A 19,425-nucleotide genomic window follows, 5' to 3' on the forward strand; every position below is an offset into this window, starting at 1 on the left:
GTTGGTTCTACCATTGTGTTCTGGGTTGGGGTTGGTTCTACCATTGTGTTCTGGGTTGGGGTTGGTTCTACCATTGTGTTGATCCTGTTGCTTCTACCACGGTGTTCTTGGTTGGTGTTAGGGTTGGTTCTGCCACGGTGTTCTGGGTTGGGGTTAGGGTTGGTTATACCACTGTACTCTCCATAACAGCCCTTTTTCTCTGTGTTCCCAGATGCTCTTCCTGAGATGGAGGACCAGGGCCACTATGAGGAGGACAACTTTGACTTCGGGGCCTCTGGGGCCAACAACAACATGGATAATGGAGGCTCCCAGAACCTCACCAAGCTCACCACGGCAAACATGGAGGACATGGACAACTATTACAGCTTTGGGAAGGATACAGCTAACTACAACACGCCTTGAGCAGTTGGATAGGAGTGCTAATGTTAATGGACTACAGACCATTAGAGACCATGGGTTAATGGTGGACTAACTACAGACCATGGGTTAATGGTGGACTAACTACAGCCCATGGGTTAATGGAGAAGAGACCATGGGTTAATGGTGGACTAACTACAGACCATGGGTTAATGGAGAAGAGACCATGGGTTAATGGTGGACTAACTACAGACCATGGGTTAATGGTGGACTAACTACAGACCATGGGTTAATGGAGAGGAAAACAATGTTTCCACCCTTAGCTCTTCATCAGGCATCCAGGACCTAAGGGTGGAAACGTTGTTCTAAATAAATATCACCTGGGAGCATGAGCAGCAGTGTGCAGCGTTTTCCATCACTTCTACAACTCCAGCACCTGACGAGAGCACCTGGATGTGCCTCTGTTCTTCAGCTTCTGTTAATGGAGAGGAGACTATGGGTGGGGAACAGACAACATGGCTGCCATGCTGTGGCAATGAGAGAGTCTGAGTTAGGGTTAGGGTGTGCTGTGGCAGTGAGAGAGACTGGGTTAGGGTTAGGCTGTGCTGTGGCAGTGAGGGAGACTAGGTTAGGGTTAGGCTGTGGCAGTGAGAGACTGGGTTAGGGTGTGCTGTGGCAGTGAGAGAGACTGGGTTAGGGTGTGCTGTGGCAGTGAGAGAGACTGGGTTAGGGTGTGCTGTGGCAATGAGAGAGTCTGGGTTAGGGTGTGCTGTGGCAGTGAGAGAGACTAGGTTAGGGTTAGGCTGTGGCAGTGAGAGACTGGGTTAGGGTGTGCTGTGGCAGTGAGAGAGACTGGGTTAGGGTTAGGGTGTGCTGTGGCAGTGAGAGAGACTGGGTTAGGGTGTGCTGTGGCAGTGAGAGAGACTGGGTTAGGGTTAGGGTGTGCTGTGGCAGTGAGAGAGACTGGGTTAGGGTTAGGGTGTGCTGTGGCAGTGAGAGAGACTGGGTTAGGGTGTGCTGTGGCAATGAGAGAGACTGGGTTAGGGTTAGGGTGTGCTGTGGCAGTGAGAGAGACTGGGTTAGGGTTAGGGTGTGCTGTGGCAGTGAGAGAGACTGGGTTAGGGTGTGCTGTGGCAATGAGAGAGTCTGGGTTAGGGTTAGGGTGTGCTGTGGCAGTGAGAGAGACTGGGTTAGGGTTAGGGTGTGCTGTGGCAGTGAGAGAGACTGGGTTAGGGTTAGGGTGTGCTGTGGCAGTGAGAGAGACTGGGTTAGGGTGTGCTGTGGCAGTGAGAGAGACTGGGTTAGGCTGTGCTGTGGCAGTGAGAGAGACTGGGTTAGGGTTAGGCTGTGCTGTGGCAGTGAGAGAGACTGGGTTAGGGTTAGGGTGTGCTGTGGCAGTGAGAGAGACTGGGTTAGGGTGTGCTGTGACAGTGAGAGAGACTGGGTTAGGGTTAGGCTGTGCTGTGGCAGTGAGAGAGACTGGGTTAGGGTTAGGCTGTGGCAGTGAGAGAGACTGGGTTAGGGTTAGGCTGTGCTGTGGCAGTGAGAGAGACTGGGTTAGGGTTAGGGTGTGCTGTGGCAGTGAGAGAGACTGGGTTAGGGTTAGGGTGTGCTGTGGCAGTGAGAGAGACTGGGTTAGGGTTAGGGTGTGCTGTGGCAGTGAGAGAGACTGGGTTAGGGTGTGCTGTGACAGTGAGAGAGACTGGGTTAGGGTTAGGCTGTGCTGTGGCAGTGAGAGAGACTGGGTTAGGGTTAGGGTGTGCTGTGGCAGTGAGAGAGACTGGGTTAGGGTTAGGCTGTGCTGTGGCAGTGAGAGAGACTGGGTTAGGGTTAGGGTGTGCTGTGGCAGTGAGAGAGACTGGGTTAGGGTTAGGGTGTGCTGTGACAGTGAGAGAGACTGGGTTAGGGTTAGGCTGTGCTGTGGCAGTGAGAGAGACTGGGTTAGGGTTAGGGTGTGCTGTGGCAGTGAGAGAGACTGGGTTAGGGTTAGGGTGTGCTGTGACAGTGAGAGAGACTGGGTTAGGGTTAGGCTGTGCTGTGGCAGTGAGAGAGACTGGGTTAGGGTTAGGGTGTGCTGTGGCAGTGAGAGAGACTGGGTTAGGGTTAGGCTGTGCTGTGGCAGTGAGAGAGACTGGGTTAGGGTTAGGGTGTGCTGTGGCAGTGAGAGAGACTGGGTTAGGGTTAGGCTGTGCTGTGGCAGTGAGAGAGACTGGGTTAGGGTTAGGCTGTGCTGTGGCAGTGAGAGAGACTGGGTTAGGGTTAGGGTGTGCTGTGGCAGTGAGAGAGACTGGGTTAGGGTTAGGGTGTGCTGTGGCAGTGAGAGAGACTGGGTTAGGGTTAGGCTGTGCTGTGGCAGTGAGAGAGACTAGGTTAGGCTGTGCTGTGGCAGTGAGAGAGACTGGGTTAGGGTTAGGGCGTGCTGTGGCAGTGAGAGAGACTGGGTTAGGGTTAGGGTGTGCTGTGGCAGTGAGAGAGACTGGGTTAGGGTTAGGCTGTGGCAGTGAGAGACTGGGTTAGGGTGTGCTGTGGCAGTGAGAGAGACTGGGTTAGGGTGTGCTGTGGCAGTGAGAGAGACTGGGTTAGGGTGTGCTGTGGCAGTGAGAGAGACTGGGTTAGGGTGTGCTGTGGCAGTGAGAGAGACTGGGTTAGGGTGTGCTGTGGCAGTGAGAGAGACTGGGTTAGGGTTAGGGTGTGCTGTGGCAGTGAGAGAGACTGGGTTAGGGTTAGGGTGTGCTGTGGCAGTGAGAGAGTCTGGGTTAGGCTGTGCTGTGGCAGTGAGAGAGACTGGGTTAGGGTTAGGGTGTGCTGTGGCAGTGAGAGAGACTGGGTTAGGGTTAGGGTGTGCTGTGGCAGTGAGAGAGACTGGGTTAGGGTTAGGGTGTGCTGTGGCAGTGAGAGAGACTGGGTTAGGGTTAGGGTGTGCTGTGGCAGTGAGAGAGACTAGGTTAGGGTTAGGCTGTGGCAGTGAGAGACTGGGTTAGGGTGTGCTGTGGCAGTGAGAGAGACTGGGTTAGGGTTAGGGTGTGCTGTGGCAGTGAGAGAGACTGGGTTAGGCTGTGCTGTGGCAGTGAGAGAGACTGGGTTAGGGTTAGGCTGTGCTGTGGCAGTGAGAGAGACTGGGTTAGGCTGTGCTGTGGCAGTGAGAGAGACTGGGTTAGGGTGTGCTGTGGCAGTGAGACACAGGGAGGGGGTTCATGGACCTTTTAAGAACCAGAACTGACCTGTCCTGATGGAGGGGCGGGACATGCACTTCAACAGCCAATCAGCTCCACCCGTCTCTGATAGAAGTGACTCTGAGACTGACGATTGGGTCTAGAAGTCCTTTGGGATATTCTACCAGACATGATTGGTCTAGAAGTCCTTTGGGATATTCTACCAGACATGATTGGTCTAGAAGTCCTTTGGGATATTCTACCAGACATGATTGGTCTAGAAGTCCTTTGGGATATTCTACCAGACATGATTGGTCTAGAAGTCCTTTGGGATATTCTACCAGACATGATTGGTCTAGAAGACCTTTGGGATATTCTACCAGACATGATTGGTCTAGAAGTCCTTTGGGATATTCTACCAGACATGATTGGTCTAGAAGTCCTTTGGGATATTCTACCAGACATGATTGGTCTAGAAGTCCTTTGGGATATTCTACCAGACATGATTGGTCTAGAAGTCCTTTGGGATATTCTACCAGACATGATTGGTCTAGAAGTCCTTTGGGATATTCTACCAGACATGATTGGTCTAGAAGTCCTTTGGGATATTCTACCAGACATGACTAAAGACTATAGTGACAGATGTAAACTGTGATAAGTTGTGGTATGGAACTATGTATCAGCACTCAGAAAGCAGTTTACATAGAGCCATCTTACCTACCATGGAATCATTCACCAATAAGTATGTTTTTACATGTTTTGACAGAAGACCAAGCCAGATACAGTATAACTCTGATCTTAGATCCAACTAGACACACCTGTATACAGCGCCTTCAGAAAGGCTTCACACCCCTTGACTTTTTCCACATTTTGTTGTGTTGCAGCCTGAATTGAAAATTGATTACATTGAGATTTTTTGTCACTGGCCTTCACACAATACCCCATAATGTCAAGGTGGAATTATGTTTGTAGAATTTTTTTAATGAAAAGCTGAAATGTCTTGAGTCAATAAGTATTCAACCCCTTAAGTTCAGGAATAAAAATGTGCTTAACAAGTCACATAAGTTGCATGGACTCTCTCTCTCTCTCTCTGCAATAAGTGTTTAACATGTTTTTTGAATGACTACCTTATCTCTGTACCCCACACATACAATTATCTGTATGTGTGAAAACCAGTCAGTATCTGGTGTGACCATTTGCCTCATGCAGCGCGACACAGCTCCTTCCCATAGAGTTGATCCGGCTGTTGATTGTGGCCTGTGGAAGGTTGTCCCACTCCTCTTCAATGGCTGTGAGAAGTTACTGGATATTGGCGGGAACTGGAACACGCTGTTATACACGTCAATCCAGAGCATCCTGAACATGCTCAATGGGTGATGTCTGGTGAGTATGCGGCCCATGGAAGAACTGGGACATTTTCAGCTTCCAGGAATTGTGTACAGATCTTTGCGACTTGGGGCTGTGCATTATCATGCTGAAACATGAGGTGATGGTGGCGGCTGGATGGCACGACAATGGGCCTCAGGATCTCGTCACAGTATCTCTGTGCATTAAAATTGGCATAGATAAAATGCAATTCTGTTCATTGTCCATAGCTTATGCCTGCCCATACCATAAACCCACCGCCACCATGGGGCACTCTGTTCACAACGTTGACATCGGCAAACCTCTCGCCCACACAACGCCATACACACTGTCTGCCTTCTGCCCGGGACAGTAGAAACCGGGATTAATCCATGAAGAGTACACTTCTCCAGCATGCTAGTGGCCACCAAAGGTGAGCATTTGTCCACTGAAGTCGGTTATGACGCCAAACTGCAGTCAGGTCAAGACCCTGGTGAGGACAACGAGCACGCAGATGAGCTGAGATGGTTTTTGACAGTTTGTCCAGAAAATCTTTGGTTGTGCAAACCCCCAGTTTCATCAGCTGTCCAGCTGGCTGGTCTCAGATGATCCCGCAGGTTAAGAAGCCGGTTGTGGAGGTCCTGGGCTGGCGTGGTTACACGTGGACTGCGGTTTTGAGGCCGGTTGGACGTACTGCCAAATTCTCTAAAACGACGTCGGAGGCGGCTTATGTTAGAGAAATGAACATTAAAGTCTCTGGCAACAGCTCTGGTGGACATTCCTGCAGTCAGCATGTCAATCGCACGCTCCCTTTAGACTTGACACATCTGTGGCATTGTGTTGTGTGTCAAAACTGCAAATTTTAGAGTGGCATTTTATTGTCCCCAGCACGAGGTGCACCTGTGTAATGATCATCATGCTGTTTAATCAGCTTCTTGATATGTCACACCTGTCAGGTGGATGGATTATCTTGGCAAAGAAGAAATGCTCACCAACAGGGATGTAAACAAATTAGTGCACAGCATTTGAGAGAAATAAGCTTTTTGTGTGTATGGAACATTTCTGGGATCTTTTATTTCAGCTCATGAAACATGGGATTAACACTTTACATGTTGCCTTTTCTATTTTGCGTTTTCTATATTTGTTCAGTAAACATTTGAGTTGCTCACCAAGATGACATTGAATGTTCCTGAGTGGGCTAGTTACAGTTTTGACTTAAATTTACTTAAAAATCTATGGCAAGAACTGAAAATGGCTGTCTAGCAATGATCAACAACCAACTTGACAGAGCTTGAAGAATTAAAAATAATGTTGAAATATTGTCCAATCCATGTGTGCAAAGCTCTTGGAGATTTACCCAGAAAGACACAGCTGTAATCGCTGGCAAAGGTTATTGTCACGTATTGACTCAGGGGGTTGAATACTTATCTAATCACAATATATTAGTTTTATTTTTCTTTCTTTTTTTACAAACGTTAGAATTTTTCTTCCACTTTGACATTAGAGTAGTTTGTGTAGATCGTTGACAAAAAATGACAATTAAATCCATTTTAATCCCACTTTGTAACAACAAAAGGTGGAAAAAGTCGAGGGGTACTTTCTGAAGGCACTGTTTTAGACATTGATACATCTGATACCAACATGTTAAAGAATAGGTTTGAATGATCTTCACAACATGTCTGTTCTGCAGCATGGAGGAGCACAGGACCAGTCTTCTATGAGCTGATCTGGAGTCAGGTCTATACTTACCAAAGTGACTGCTGTGTGTGCTGGCTGTTACTACAACATGTTGCTGCTGTCTAACCTCTTACAGTCTCTTACTCTACAAACCTGTTTCACTTGGTTTAGCTTGACACTGCTGTTGTTTTAATGATGACTATGACCTGGCTCTGCCTGAATACATTAAAGCACTTTGAAGTAGCCTGGTCCCAGATCAGCTTGGTGTGACAATGACTTTGCAAGACAGTACAACCAGATCTGGACCAGGCTACCTGAGACGGTACAACCAGATCTGGACCAGGCTACCTAAGACGGTACAACCACATCTGGACCAGGCTACCTGAGACGGTACAACCAGATCTGGACCAGGCTACCTGAGACGGTACAACTAGATCTGGACCAGGCTACCTGAGACGGTACAACCAGATCTGGACCAGGCTACCTGAGACGGTACAACTAGATCTGGACCAGGCTACCTAAGACGGTACAACCAGATCTGGACCAGGCTACCTGAGACGGTACAACCAGATCTGGACCAGGCTACCTGAGACGGTACAACCAGATCTGGACCAGGCTACCTGAGACGGTACAACCAGATCTGGACCAGGCTACCTGAGACGGTACAACTAGATCTGGACCAGGCTACCTGAGACGGTACAACCAGATCTGGACCAGGCTACCTGAGACGGTACAACTAGATCTGGACCAGGCTACCTAAGACGGGACAACCAGATCTGGACCAGGCTACCTGAGTACAACTAGATCTGGACCAGGCTACCTAAGACGGGACAACCAGATCTGGACCAGGCTACCTGAGTACAACCAGATCTGGACCAGGCTACCTGAGTACAACTAGATCTGGACCAGGCTACCTGAGTACAACTAGATCTGGACCAGGCTACCTGAGTACAACTAGATCTGGACCAGGCTACCTGAGTACAACTAGATCTGGACCAGAATACCTGAGACGGACAAGCAGAACTCTGTAACATCACACAGTAGTCAATACAAGCAAGACTGTGACTTCACTGGTTGTCTTGAGAATGAGCAGTGTGGTTGTTTCAGTTGCACCTCTCTCTCTCTCTCTCTCTCTCTCTCTCTGGGTGCTTGTGTTTTAACTGGCCAGGGCACCAGGTGGGAGGAGTTAGCACCTTTTTTAGACCATTCCCCCATCCTTCTATGCAGGGCAGCCTTGATTCACACTCAAACTAAAAACCTGGTATTCTACTAGTTGTTATTGGAATAAGGAATATCCAACTGAAACCTCACATTACTATTTAATAAAGGTTATTTGGTTTCTGTTTTTCAGTCTTGTTTTAATCTGTCTGCATTCTGTAATTCCTTAAACTGAACTTCTGTTGAAATGACTAGACGGTATGTTTCAACCTTGTCAGTTAGTATAATATACAACCCTAAGCCATATCATTATATTTATATTATATCATACAGCCAAAGAGTCCAACTGCTTCAGTCGTCTATTCATGTCTTTCTAACCCTAGGATTGTTTAGCCCAGCCTGTGACGTCATGTTTCAATTGGAATCTCCTTGTGCCTCCATGTCGCCCCCTGCTGTACAGACAACACAGTAGGAACAGCTTTCTGAATCATGCCGGTGAAAGAATCTGTGGCCCTCCATTAGTGGTACAGTGAGTCCTGGACATCAGAGGGATTTCACCCATCTTTACCTTCCCTGGGCTGGCTGTAAGATCAGCCACCCCTTTCTACTTGAATAGCCACCAAGAAATATTCAAATAGAATTTCCATAGTGTAGTGTGTAGAATTTCTGTAGTGTGAACACCACAGTGTGCAGTTCACAGGTGTTAAGGAGCGCTGCCATCCCTCCGCGAGATGCTCATTGCTGTCAGTAGCCTACAGCTTAGAGACGTCAGTAGCCTACCGCGCAGAGACGTCAGTAGCCTACAGCGCAGAGACGTCAGTAGCCTACAGCTTAGAGACGTCAGTAGCCTACAGCGCAGAGACGTCAGTAGCCTACAGCGCAGAGACGTCAGTAGCCTACCGCGCAGAGACGTCAGTAGCCTACCGCGCAGAGACGTCAGTAGCCTACCGCGCAGAGACGTCAGTAGCCTACCGCGCAGAGACGTCAGTAGCCTACCGCGCAGAGACGTCAGTAGCCTACCGCGCAGAGACGTCAGTAGCCTACCGCGCAGAGACGTCAGTAGCCTACAGCTTAGAGACGTCAGTAGCCTACAGCTTAGAGACGTCAGTAGCCTACAGCGCAGAGACGTCAGTAGCCTACAGCGCAGAGACGTCAGTAGCCTACCGCGCAGAGACGTCAGTAGCCTACCGCGCAGAGACGTCAGTAGCCTACAGCTTAGAGACGTCAGTAGCCTACCGCGCAGAGACATCAGTAGCCTACCGTGCAGAGACGTCAGTAGCCTACAGCGCAGAGACGTCAGTAGCCTACAGCTTAGAGACGTCAGTAGCCTACAGCGCAGAGACGTCAGTAGCCTACAGCGCAGAGACGTCAGTAGCCTACAGCGCAGAGACGTCAGTAGCCTACAGCTTAGAGACGTCAGTAGCCTACAGCTTAGAGACGTCAGTAGCCTACAGCTTAGAGACGTCAGTAGCCTACAGCGCAGAGACGTCAGTAGCCTACCGCGCAGAGACGTCAGTAGCCTACAGCTTAGAGACGTCAGTAGCCTACAGCTTAGAGACGTCAGTAGCCTACCGCGCAGAGACGTCAGTAGCCTACAGCTTAGAGACGTCAGTAGCCTACAGCGCAGAGACGTCAGTAGCCTACAGAGCAGAGACGTCAGTAGCCTACAGCGCAGAGACGTCAGTAGCCTACAGCGCAGAGACGTCAGTAGCCTACAGCTTAGCGACGTCAGTAGCCTACAGCTTAGAGACGTCAGTAGCCTACAGCTTAGAGACGTCAGTAGCCTACAGAGCAGAGACGTCAGTAGCCTACAGCTTAGAGACGTCAGTAGCCTACAGCGCAGAGACGTCAGTAGCCTACAGCGCAGAGACGTCAGTAGCCTACAGCTTAGAGACGTCAGTAGCCTACAGCGCAGAGACGTCAGTAGCCTACAGCGCAGAGACGTCAGTAGCCTACAGAGCAGAGACGTCAGTAGCCTACAGCGCAGAGACGTCAGTAGCCTACAGCTTAGAGACGTCAGTAGCCTACCGCGCAGAGACGTCAGTAGCCTACAGCGCAGAGACGTCAGTAGCCTACAGCTTAGAGACGTCAGTAGCCTACAGCGCAGAGACGTCAGTAGCCTACAGCTTAGAGACGTCAGTAGCCTACAGCGCAGAGACGTCAGTAGCCTACAGCTTAGAGACGTCAGTAGCCTACAGCTTAGAGACGTCAGTAGCCTACAGCTTAGAGACGTCAGTAGCCTACAGCGCAGAGACGTCAGTAGCCTACAGCTTAGAGACGTCAGTAGCCTACAGCGCAGAGACGTCAGTAGCCTACAGCTTAGAGACGTCAGTAGCCTACAGCTTAGAGACGTCAGTAGCCTACAGCGCAGAGACGTCAGTAGCCTACAGCTTAGAGACGTCAGTAGCCTACAGCGCAGAGACGTCAGTAGCCTACAGCGCAGAGACGTCAGTAGCCTACAGCTTAGAGACGTCAGTAGCCTACCGCGCAGAGACGTCAGTAGCCTACAGCTTAGAGACGTCAGTAGCCTACAGCTTAGAGACGTCAGTAGCCTACAGCGCAGAGACGTCAGTAGCCTACAGCTTAGAGACGTCAGTAGCCTACAGCTTAGAGACGTCAGTAGCCTACAGCGCAGAGACGTCAGTAGCCTACAGCGCAGAGACGTCAGTAGCCTACAGCTTAGAGACGTCAGTAGCATACAGCTTAGAGACGTCAGTAGCCTACAGCTTAGAGACGTCAGTAGCCTACAGCGCAGAGACGTCAGTAGCCTACAGCGCAGAGACGTCAGTAGCCTACAGCGCAGAGACGTCAGTAGCCTACAGCGCAGAGACGTCAGTAGCCTACAGCTTAGAGACGTCAGTAGCCTACAGCTTAGAGACGTCAGTAGCCTACAGCGCAGAGACGTCAGTAGCCTACAGCGCAGAGACGTCAGTAGCATACAGCTTAGAGACGTCAGTAGCCTACAGCGCAGAGACGTCAGTAGCCTACCGCGCAGAGACGTCAGTAGCCTACAGCTTAGAGACGTCAGTAGCCTACAGCTTAGAGACGTCAGTAGCCTACAGCTTAGAGACGTCAGTAGCCTACAGCGCAGAGACGTCAGTAGCCTACAGTGCAGAGACGTCAGTAGCCTACCGCGCAGAGACGTCAGTAGCCTACAGCTTAGAGACGTCAGTAGCCTACAGCGCAGAGACGTCAGTAGCCTACAGCGCAGAGACGTCAGTAGCCTACAGCTTAGAGACGTCAGTAGCCTACAGCTTAGAGACGTCAGTAGCCTACAGCTTAGAGACGTCAGTAGCCTACAGCGCAGAGACGTCAGTAGCCTACAGCTTAGAGACGTCAGTAGCCTACAGCGCAGAGACGTCAGTAGCCTACAGCGCAGAGACGTCAGTAGCCTACCGCGCAGAGACGTCAGTAGCCTACAGCGCAGAGACGTCAGTAGCCTACAGCTTAGAGACGTCAGTAGCCTACAGCGCAGAGACGTCAGTAGCCTACAGCTTAGAGACGTCAGTAGCCTACAGCGCAGAGACGTCAGTAGCCTACAGAGCAGAGACGTCAGTAGCCTACAGCACAGAGACGTCAGTAGCCTACAGCTTAGAGACGTCAGTAGCCTACAGCGCAGAGACGTCAGTAGCCTACAGCGCAGAGACGTCAGTAGCCTACCGCGCAGAGACGTCAGTAGCCTACCGCGCAGAGACGTCAGTAGCATACAGCTTAGAGACGTCAGTAGCCTACAGCTTAGAGACGTCAGTAGCCTACAGCGCAGAGACGTCAGTAGCCTACAGCTTAGAGACGTCAGTAGCCTACAGCGCAGAGACGTCAGTAGCATACAGCTTAGAGACGTCAGTAGCCTACAGCTTAGAGACGTCAGTAGCCTACAGCGCAGAGACGTCAGTAGCCTACAGCTTAGAGACGTCAGTAGCCTACAGCTTAGAGACGTCAGTAGCCTACAGCGCAGAGACGTCAGTAGCCTACAGCGCAGAGACGTCAGTAGCCTACAGCGCAGAGACGTCAGTAGCCTACAGCGCAGAGACGTCAGTAGCCTACAGCGCAGAGACGTCAGTAGCCTACAGCTTAGAGACGTCAGTAGCCTACAGCGCAGAGACGTCAGTAGCCTACAGCGCAGAGACGTCAGTAGCCTACCGCGCAGAGACGTCAGTAGCCTACAGCGCAGAGACGTCAGTAGCCTACAGCTTAGAGGTCTTTATATGGAAACTGATGACTTCGTACATACTGCATTTATTGAGAATTATTTAGACAATAGTCAATCATTCAAGAGTAATATACACTTAATTGAAATGGTTGTTTAAATTGATCCCTGGTATTAATCTCTTAATATGAATAATAGATTAATAATCATATGAATCCAGAATGTATTGGACCACAGACAAGAAAATCAAATCATTTGAAAAGTCTCCCCTGTCAATGGGAAGGCAGAGAAGCACACTGATAGTGACACAGCATCTGATTGGCACTATACAAATACTCCATGGCACAAACTGGCAAGAAAATATCAAACATGTTCCCTTCAAACAGGATACAAAGGCTCATAGAAATATTGGGGTACAAAACAAGATCATAAAATAGTACGGACGGAATGTAACGACTATTTCAAACTTGTCTGTTTTGTGTTAGGGTTAAGGGTATTTTTTCATTTATTTTTTTATTTTTTTTAGCTTTAACTAGGCAAGTCAATTAAGAACAAATTCTTATTTACAATGACGGCCTACCAAGAGGCAAAAGGCCTCCTGCGGGGTCTGGGGCTGGGATTAAAAATACAAATGTAGGACAAAACACACATCACGACAAGAGAGACACTACATAAAGAGAGACACCACAACACTACATAAAGAGACACCACAACACTACATAAAGAGAGACGCCACAACACTACATAAAGAGAGACGCCACAACACTACATAAAGAGAGACGCCACAACACTACATAAAGAGAGACGCCACAACACTACATAAAGAGAGACACCACAACACTACATAAAGAGAGACGCCACAACACTACATAAAGAGAGACGCCACAACACTACATAAAGAGAGACGCCACAACACTACATAGAGACGCCACAACACTACATAAAGAGAGACGCCACAACACTCCATAAAGAGAGACACCACAACACTACATAAAGAGAGACACCACAACACTACATAAAGAGAGACGCCACAACACTACATAAAGAGAGACACCACAACACTACATAAAGAGAGACGCCACAACACTACATAAAGAGAGACGCCACAACACTACATAAAGAGAGACGCCACAACACTACATAAAGAGAGACACCACAACACTACATAAAGAGAGACACCACAACACTACATAAAGAGAGACGCCACAACACTACATAAAGAGAGACGCCACAACACTACATAAAGAGAGACACCACAACACTACATAAAGAGAGACCTAAGACAACAACACTACATAAAGAGAGACACCACAACACTACATAAAGAGAGACACCACAACACTACATAAAGAGAGACGCCACAACACTACATAAAGAGAGACACCACAACACTACATAAAGAGAGACGCCACAACACTACATAAAGAGAGACACCACAACACTACATAAAGAGAGACACCACAACACTACATAGAGACGCCACAACACTACATAAAGAGACACCACAACACTACATAAAGAGAGACGCCACAACACTACATAAAGAGAGACGCCACAACACTACATAAAGAGAGACGCCACAACACTACATAAAGAGAGACGCCACAACACTACATAAAGAGAGACGCCACAACACTACATAAAGAGAGACACCACAACACTACATAAAGAGAGACACCACAACACTACATAAAGAGAGACACCACAACACTACATAAAGAGAGACACCACAACACTACATAAAGAGAGACACCACAACACTACATAAAGAGAGACAACACAACATGGTAGCAACACAGATCTAATCTAAGTTAGTGTTAGTTTGTTTTGTGGCGTTGTCCTCCTCCTCTTCACTTGCCCAGAGCCTTGTCCAGGTTGGTCCTGATGGCGTCCAGGAAGTCGGATGTGTTGACGTAATGTTCATTCAGCTTGCAGCTGCAACATCACATGACAGGTTAGATTAAACACTTGAAGGAACCTAGGCAGGTGTGTACGACAAGACTAAGGGCTCTATTCAATCCCATCGCGGGTTAGACAAAGGGCTCTATTCAATCTCATCGCGGGTTAGACTAAGGGTTAGGCTCTATTCAATCCCATCGCGGGTTAGACTAAGGGCTCTATTCAATCCCATCGCGGGTTAGACTAAGGGCTCTATTCAATCCCATCGCGGGTTAGACTAAGGGCTCTATTCAATCCCATCGCGGGTTAGACTAAGGGCTCTATTCAATCCCATCGCGGGTTAGACTAAGGGCTCTATTCAATCCCATCGCGGGTTAGACTAAGGGCTCTATTCAATCCCATCGCGGGTTAGACTAAGGGCTCTATTCAATCCCATCGCGGGTTAGACTAAGGGCTCTATTCAATCCCATCGCGGGTTAGACTAAGGGCTCTATTCAATCCCATCGCGGGTTATGGGCATTGCAGCTTTTAGAGGCAATTTCCGATTGAGCCGACATATGCAGCGTTCACTGTGAATGGGATCTCGGAAAACGTGGGAACCTTTAAAGCTGCATAAGGGGAAACAGCGCCACATTGTTATCATTATTGTAGATGAAATGGAGGAGAGGAGCATCCAACATTGTGGTAATGATGTGCAATGACATCCTTCTTTGTTGTTGTAATATCGCAAACAGACTAGACGTGGCAGTTTCACCATTACGGATTCCAGCTTAAACTGTCAATGCCTATAACCCGCAATCTGATTGAATCCCAGGTTTCACTTGGCCAGGGTTAGGGTTATCCTGTGGACATGCCTGTCCTGTATTGTACTGTATAGTGTAGTATATAAGTGTGTAGTCACTTGGCCAAGCCGTGGATGCAGCCTGCCAGGTCCTTGGTCATCACACCACTCTCCACCATCTCCACACACACCCTCTCCAGAGTCTGGGAGAACCTACAGGTCAACAGGGGTTAGGGTTAGTTACCTACAGGTCAACGGGGTCAATGAGACAACAGCACTGGTGTGTATAGGTAGGTACACTATATGGTAATAACTAAGTAGTTATTTATATATTATAGATCAGGGTTTTAGTAGTAATTGATATATTACAGGTTTTAGTAGTTATTTATATATTACAGATCAGGGTTTTAGTAGTTATTGATATATTACAGATCAGGGTTTTAGTAGTTATTGATATATTACAGGTTTTAGTAGTTATTTATATATTACAGATCAGGGTTTTAGTAGTTATTGATATATTACAGATCAGGGTTTTAGTAGTAATTTATATATTACAGATCAGGGTTTTAGTAGTTATTGATATATTACAGGTTTTAGTAGTTATTGATATATTACAGGTTTGAGTAGTTATTGATATATTATAGATCAGGGTTTTAGTAGTTATTGATATATTATAGATCAGGGTTTTAGTAGTTATTGATATATTACAGGTTTTAGTAGTTATTTATATATTATAGATCAGGGTTTTAGTAGTTATTGATATATTATAGATCAGGGTTTTAGTAGTTATTGATATATTACAGGTTTTAGTAGTTATTGATATATTACAGGTTTGAGTAGTTATTGATATATTATAGATCAGGGTTTTAGTAGTTATTGATATATTACAGGTTTTAGTAGTTATTGATATATTATAGATCAGGGTTTTAGTAGTTATTGATATATTACAGGTTTTAGTAGTTATTGAGATATTACAGGTTTTAGTAGTTATTGATATATTACAGATCAGGGTTTTAGTAGTTATTGATATATTACAGGTTTTAGTAGTTATTGATATATTACAGGTTTGAGTAGTTATTGATATATTACAGGTTTTAGTAGTTATTGATGTATTACAGGTTTTAGTAGTTATTGATATATTACAGGTTTTAGTAGTTATTGAGATATTACAGGTTTTAGTAGTTATTGATATATTATAGATCAGGGTTTTAGTAGTTATTGATATATTACAGGTTTGAGTAGTTATTGATATATTACAGGTTTTATTAGTTATTGAGATATTACAGGTTTTAGTAGTTATTGATATATTATAGATCAGGGTTTTAGTAGTTATTGATATATTATAGATCAGGGTTTTAGTAGTTATTGATATATTACAGGTTTTAGTAGTTATTTATATATTATAGATCAGGGTTTTAGTAGTTATTGATATATTATAGATCAGGGTTTTAGTAGTTATTGATATATTACAGGTTTTAGTAGTTATTGATATATTACAGGTTTGAGTAGTTATTGATATATTATAGATCAGGGTTTTAGTAGTTATTGATATATTATAGATCAGGGTTTTAGTAGTTATTGATATATTATAGATCAGGGTTTTAGTAGTTATTTATATATTACAGGTCAGGGTTTTAGTAGTTATTGATATATTACAGATCAGGGTTTTAGTAGTAATTGATATATTATTGACCAGGGTTTTAGTAGTAATTGATATATTACAGGTTTTAGTAGTTATTGATATATTACAGGTTTTAGTAGTTATTGAGATATTACAGGTTTTAGTAGTTATTGAGATATTACAGGTTTTAGTAGTTATTGAGATATTATAGATCAGGGTTTTAGTAGTTATTGATATATTACAGGTTTTAGTAGTTATTGAGATATTACAGGTTTTAGTAGTTATTGAGATATTATAGATCAGGGTTTTAGTAGTTATTGATATATTACAGGTTTGAGTAGTTATTGATATATTACAGGTTTTAGTAGTTATTGATATATTATAGATCAGGGTTTTAGTAGTTATTGATATATTACAGGTTTTAGTAGTTATTGAGATATTACAGGTTTTAGTAGTTATTGAGATATTACAGGTTTTAGTAGTTATTGAGATATTATTGACCAGGATTTTAGTAGTTATTGATATATTACAGGTTTTAGTAGTTATTGATGTATTACAGGTTTTAGTAGTTATTGATATATTACAGGTTTTAGTAGTTATTGATGTATTACAGGTTTTAGTAGTTATTGATATATTATAGATCAGGGATTTAGTAGTTATTGATATATTACAGGTTTTAGTAGTTATTGATATATTACAGGTTTTAGTAGTTATTGATATATTACAGGTTTTAGTAGTTATTGAGATATTACAGGTTTTAGTAGTTATTGATATATTATTGACCAGGATTTTAGTAGTTATTGATATATTACAGATCAGGGTTTTAGTAGTTATTGATATATTACAGGTTTTAGTAGTTATTGAGATATTACAGGTTTTAGTAGTTATTGATGTATTGCAGGTTTTAGTAGTTATTGATGTATTACAGGTTTTAGTAGTTATTGATATATTACAGGTTTTAGTAGTTATTGATGTATTACAGGTTTTAGTAGTTATTGATATATTATAGATCAGGGATTTAGTAGTTATTGATATATTACAGGTTTTAGTAGTTATTGATATATTACAGGTTTTAGTAGTTATTGATATATTACAGGTTTTAGTAGTTATTGAGATATTACAGGTTTTAGTAGTTATTGATATATTATTGACCAGGATTTTAGTAGTTATTGATATATTACAGATCAGGGTTTTAGTAGTTATTGATATATTACAGGTTTTAGTAGTTATTGATATATTACAGGTTTTAGTAGTTATTGATATATTACAGGTTTGAGTAGTTATTGATATATTACAGGTTTGAGTAGTTATTGATATATTGCAGGTTTTAGTAGTTATTGAGATATTACAGGTTTTAGTAGTTATTGATATATTATAGATCAGGGATTTAGTAGTTATTTAGTAGTTATAACCCTGATTGATATATTACAGGTTTTAGTAGTTATTGAGATATTACAGGTTTTAGTAGTTATTGAGATATTACAGGTTTTAGTAGTTATTGAGATATTACAGGTTTTAGTAGTTATTGATATATTATTGACCAGGATTTTAGTAGTTATTGATATATTACAGATCAGGGTTTTAGTAGTTATTGATATATTACAGGTTTTAGTAGTTATTGATATATTATTGACCAGGATTTTAGTAGTTATTGATATATTACAGATCAGGGTTTTAGTAGTTATTGATATATTACAGGTTTTAGTAGTTAGAGATATTACAGGTTTTAGTAGTTATTGATATATTACAGGTTTTAGTAGTTATTGATATATTACAGGTTTTAGTAGTTATTGAGATATTACAGGTTTTAGTAGTTATTGATATATTATTGACCAGGATTTTAGTAGTTATTGATATATTATAGATCAGGGTTTTAGTAGTTATTGATGTATTATAGATCAGGGTTTTAGTAGTTATTGATATATTACAGGTTTTAGTAGTTAGAGATATTACAGGTTTTAGTAGTTATTGATATATTACAGGTTTGAGTAGTTATTGATATATTACAGGTTTTAGTAGTTATTGATATATTATAGATCAGGGTTTTAGTAGTTATTGATATATTACAGGTTTTAGTAGTTATTGAGATATTACAGGTTTTAGTAGTTATTGAGATATTACAGGTTTTAGTAGTTATTGAGATATTATTGACCAGGATTTTAGTAGTTATTGATATATTACAGGTTTTAGTAGTTATTGATGTATTACAGGTTTTAGTAGTTATTGATATATTACAGGTTTTAGTAGTTATTGATGTATTACAGGTTTTAGTAGTTATTGATATATTATAGATCAGGGATTTAGTAGTTATTGATATATTACAGGTTTTAGTAGTTATTGATATATTACAGGTTTGAGTAGTTATTGATATATTACAGGTTTGAGTAGTTATTGATATATTGCAGGTTTTAGTAGTTATTGAGATATTACAGGTTTTAGTAGTTATTGATATATTATAGATCAGGGATTTAGTAGTTATTTAGTAGTTATAACCCTGATTGATATATTACAGGTTTTAGTAGTTATTGAGATATTACAGGTTTTAGTAGTTATTGAGATATTACAGGTTTTAGTAGTTATTGAGATATTACAGGTTTTAGTAGTTATTGATATATTATTGACCAGGATTTTAGTAGTTATTGATATATTACAGATCAGGGTTTTAGTAGTTATTGATATATTACAGGTTTTAGTAGTTATTGATATATTATTGACCAGGATTTTAGTAGTTATTGATATATTACAGATCAGGGTTTTAGTAGTTATTGATATATTACAGGTTTTAGTAGTTAGAGATATTACAGGTTTTAGTAGTTATTGATATATTACAGGTTTTAGTAGTTATTGATATATTACAGGTTTTAGTAGTTATTGAGATATTACAGGTTTTAGTAGTTATTGATATATTATTGACCAGGATTTTAGTAGTTATTGATATATTATAGATCAGGGTTTTAGTAGTTATTGATGTATTATAGATCAGGGTTTTAGTAGTTATTGATATATTACAGGTTTTAGTAGTTAGAGATATTACAGGTTTTAGTAGTTATTGATATATTACAGGTTTTAGTAGTTATTGATATATTACAGGTTTTAGTAGTTATTGAGATATTACAGGTTTTAGTAGTTATTGATATATTATTGACCAGGATTTTAGTAGTTATTGATATATTACAGGTTTTAGTAGTTATTGAGATATTACAGATCAGGGTTTTAGTAGTTATTGATATATTACAGGTTTTAGTAGTTATTGAGATATTACAGGTTTTAGTAGTTATTGATGTATTGC

The 19,425-nt window shown here is 43.2% G+C and overlaps 1 protein-coding gene and 1 long non-coding RNA gene across 3 annotated transcripts in view; one reads left to right on the plus strand and one right to left on the minus strand.

Annotated features, from left to right (window-relative positions):
• The window catches only part of LOC311124126 (uncharacterized protein), a 28,774-nt gene extending 22,001 nt beyond the window's left edge, over positions 1-6,773 (plus strand). The window contains exon 3 of the mRNA XM_084198335.1: positions 212-6,773. Coding sequence (XP_084054461.1) covers positions 212-402 — 191 coding nt within the window. The 3' untranslated portion in view covers positions 403-6,773. The remainder of the gene's footprint in view (positions 1-211) is intronic.
• Positions 6,774-11,904: 5,131 nt separating this feature from the next.
• LOC311124160 lies at positions 11,905-15,688 on the minus strand. Of its 2 annotated transcripts, XR_014612719.1 has the most exons (3): positions 14,636-15,688; positions 13,143-13,770; positions 11,905-13,112 (listed from the first exon to the last, which is right to left on the minus strand). It is a non-coding gene; the product is annotated as an uncharacterized lncRNA (long non-coding RNA). The 2 variants fall into 2 exon arrangements; XR_014612720.1 differs by having other exon boundaries at positions 11,905-13,770.
• Positions 15,689-19,425: the final 3,737 nt, after the last annotated feature.

This window comes from Coregonus lavaretus (assembly GCF_964263955.1).
Source record: "Coregonus lavaretus genome assembly, contig: HAP1_SCAFFOLD_528, whole genome shotgun sequence".
Lineage (NCBI taxonomy): Eukaryota > Metazoa > Chordata > Actinopteri > Salmoniformes > Salmonidae > Coregonus > Coregonus lavaretus.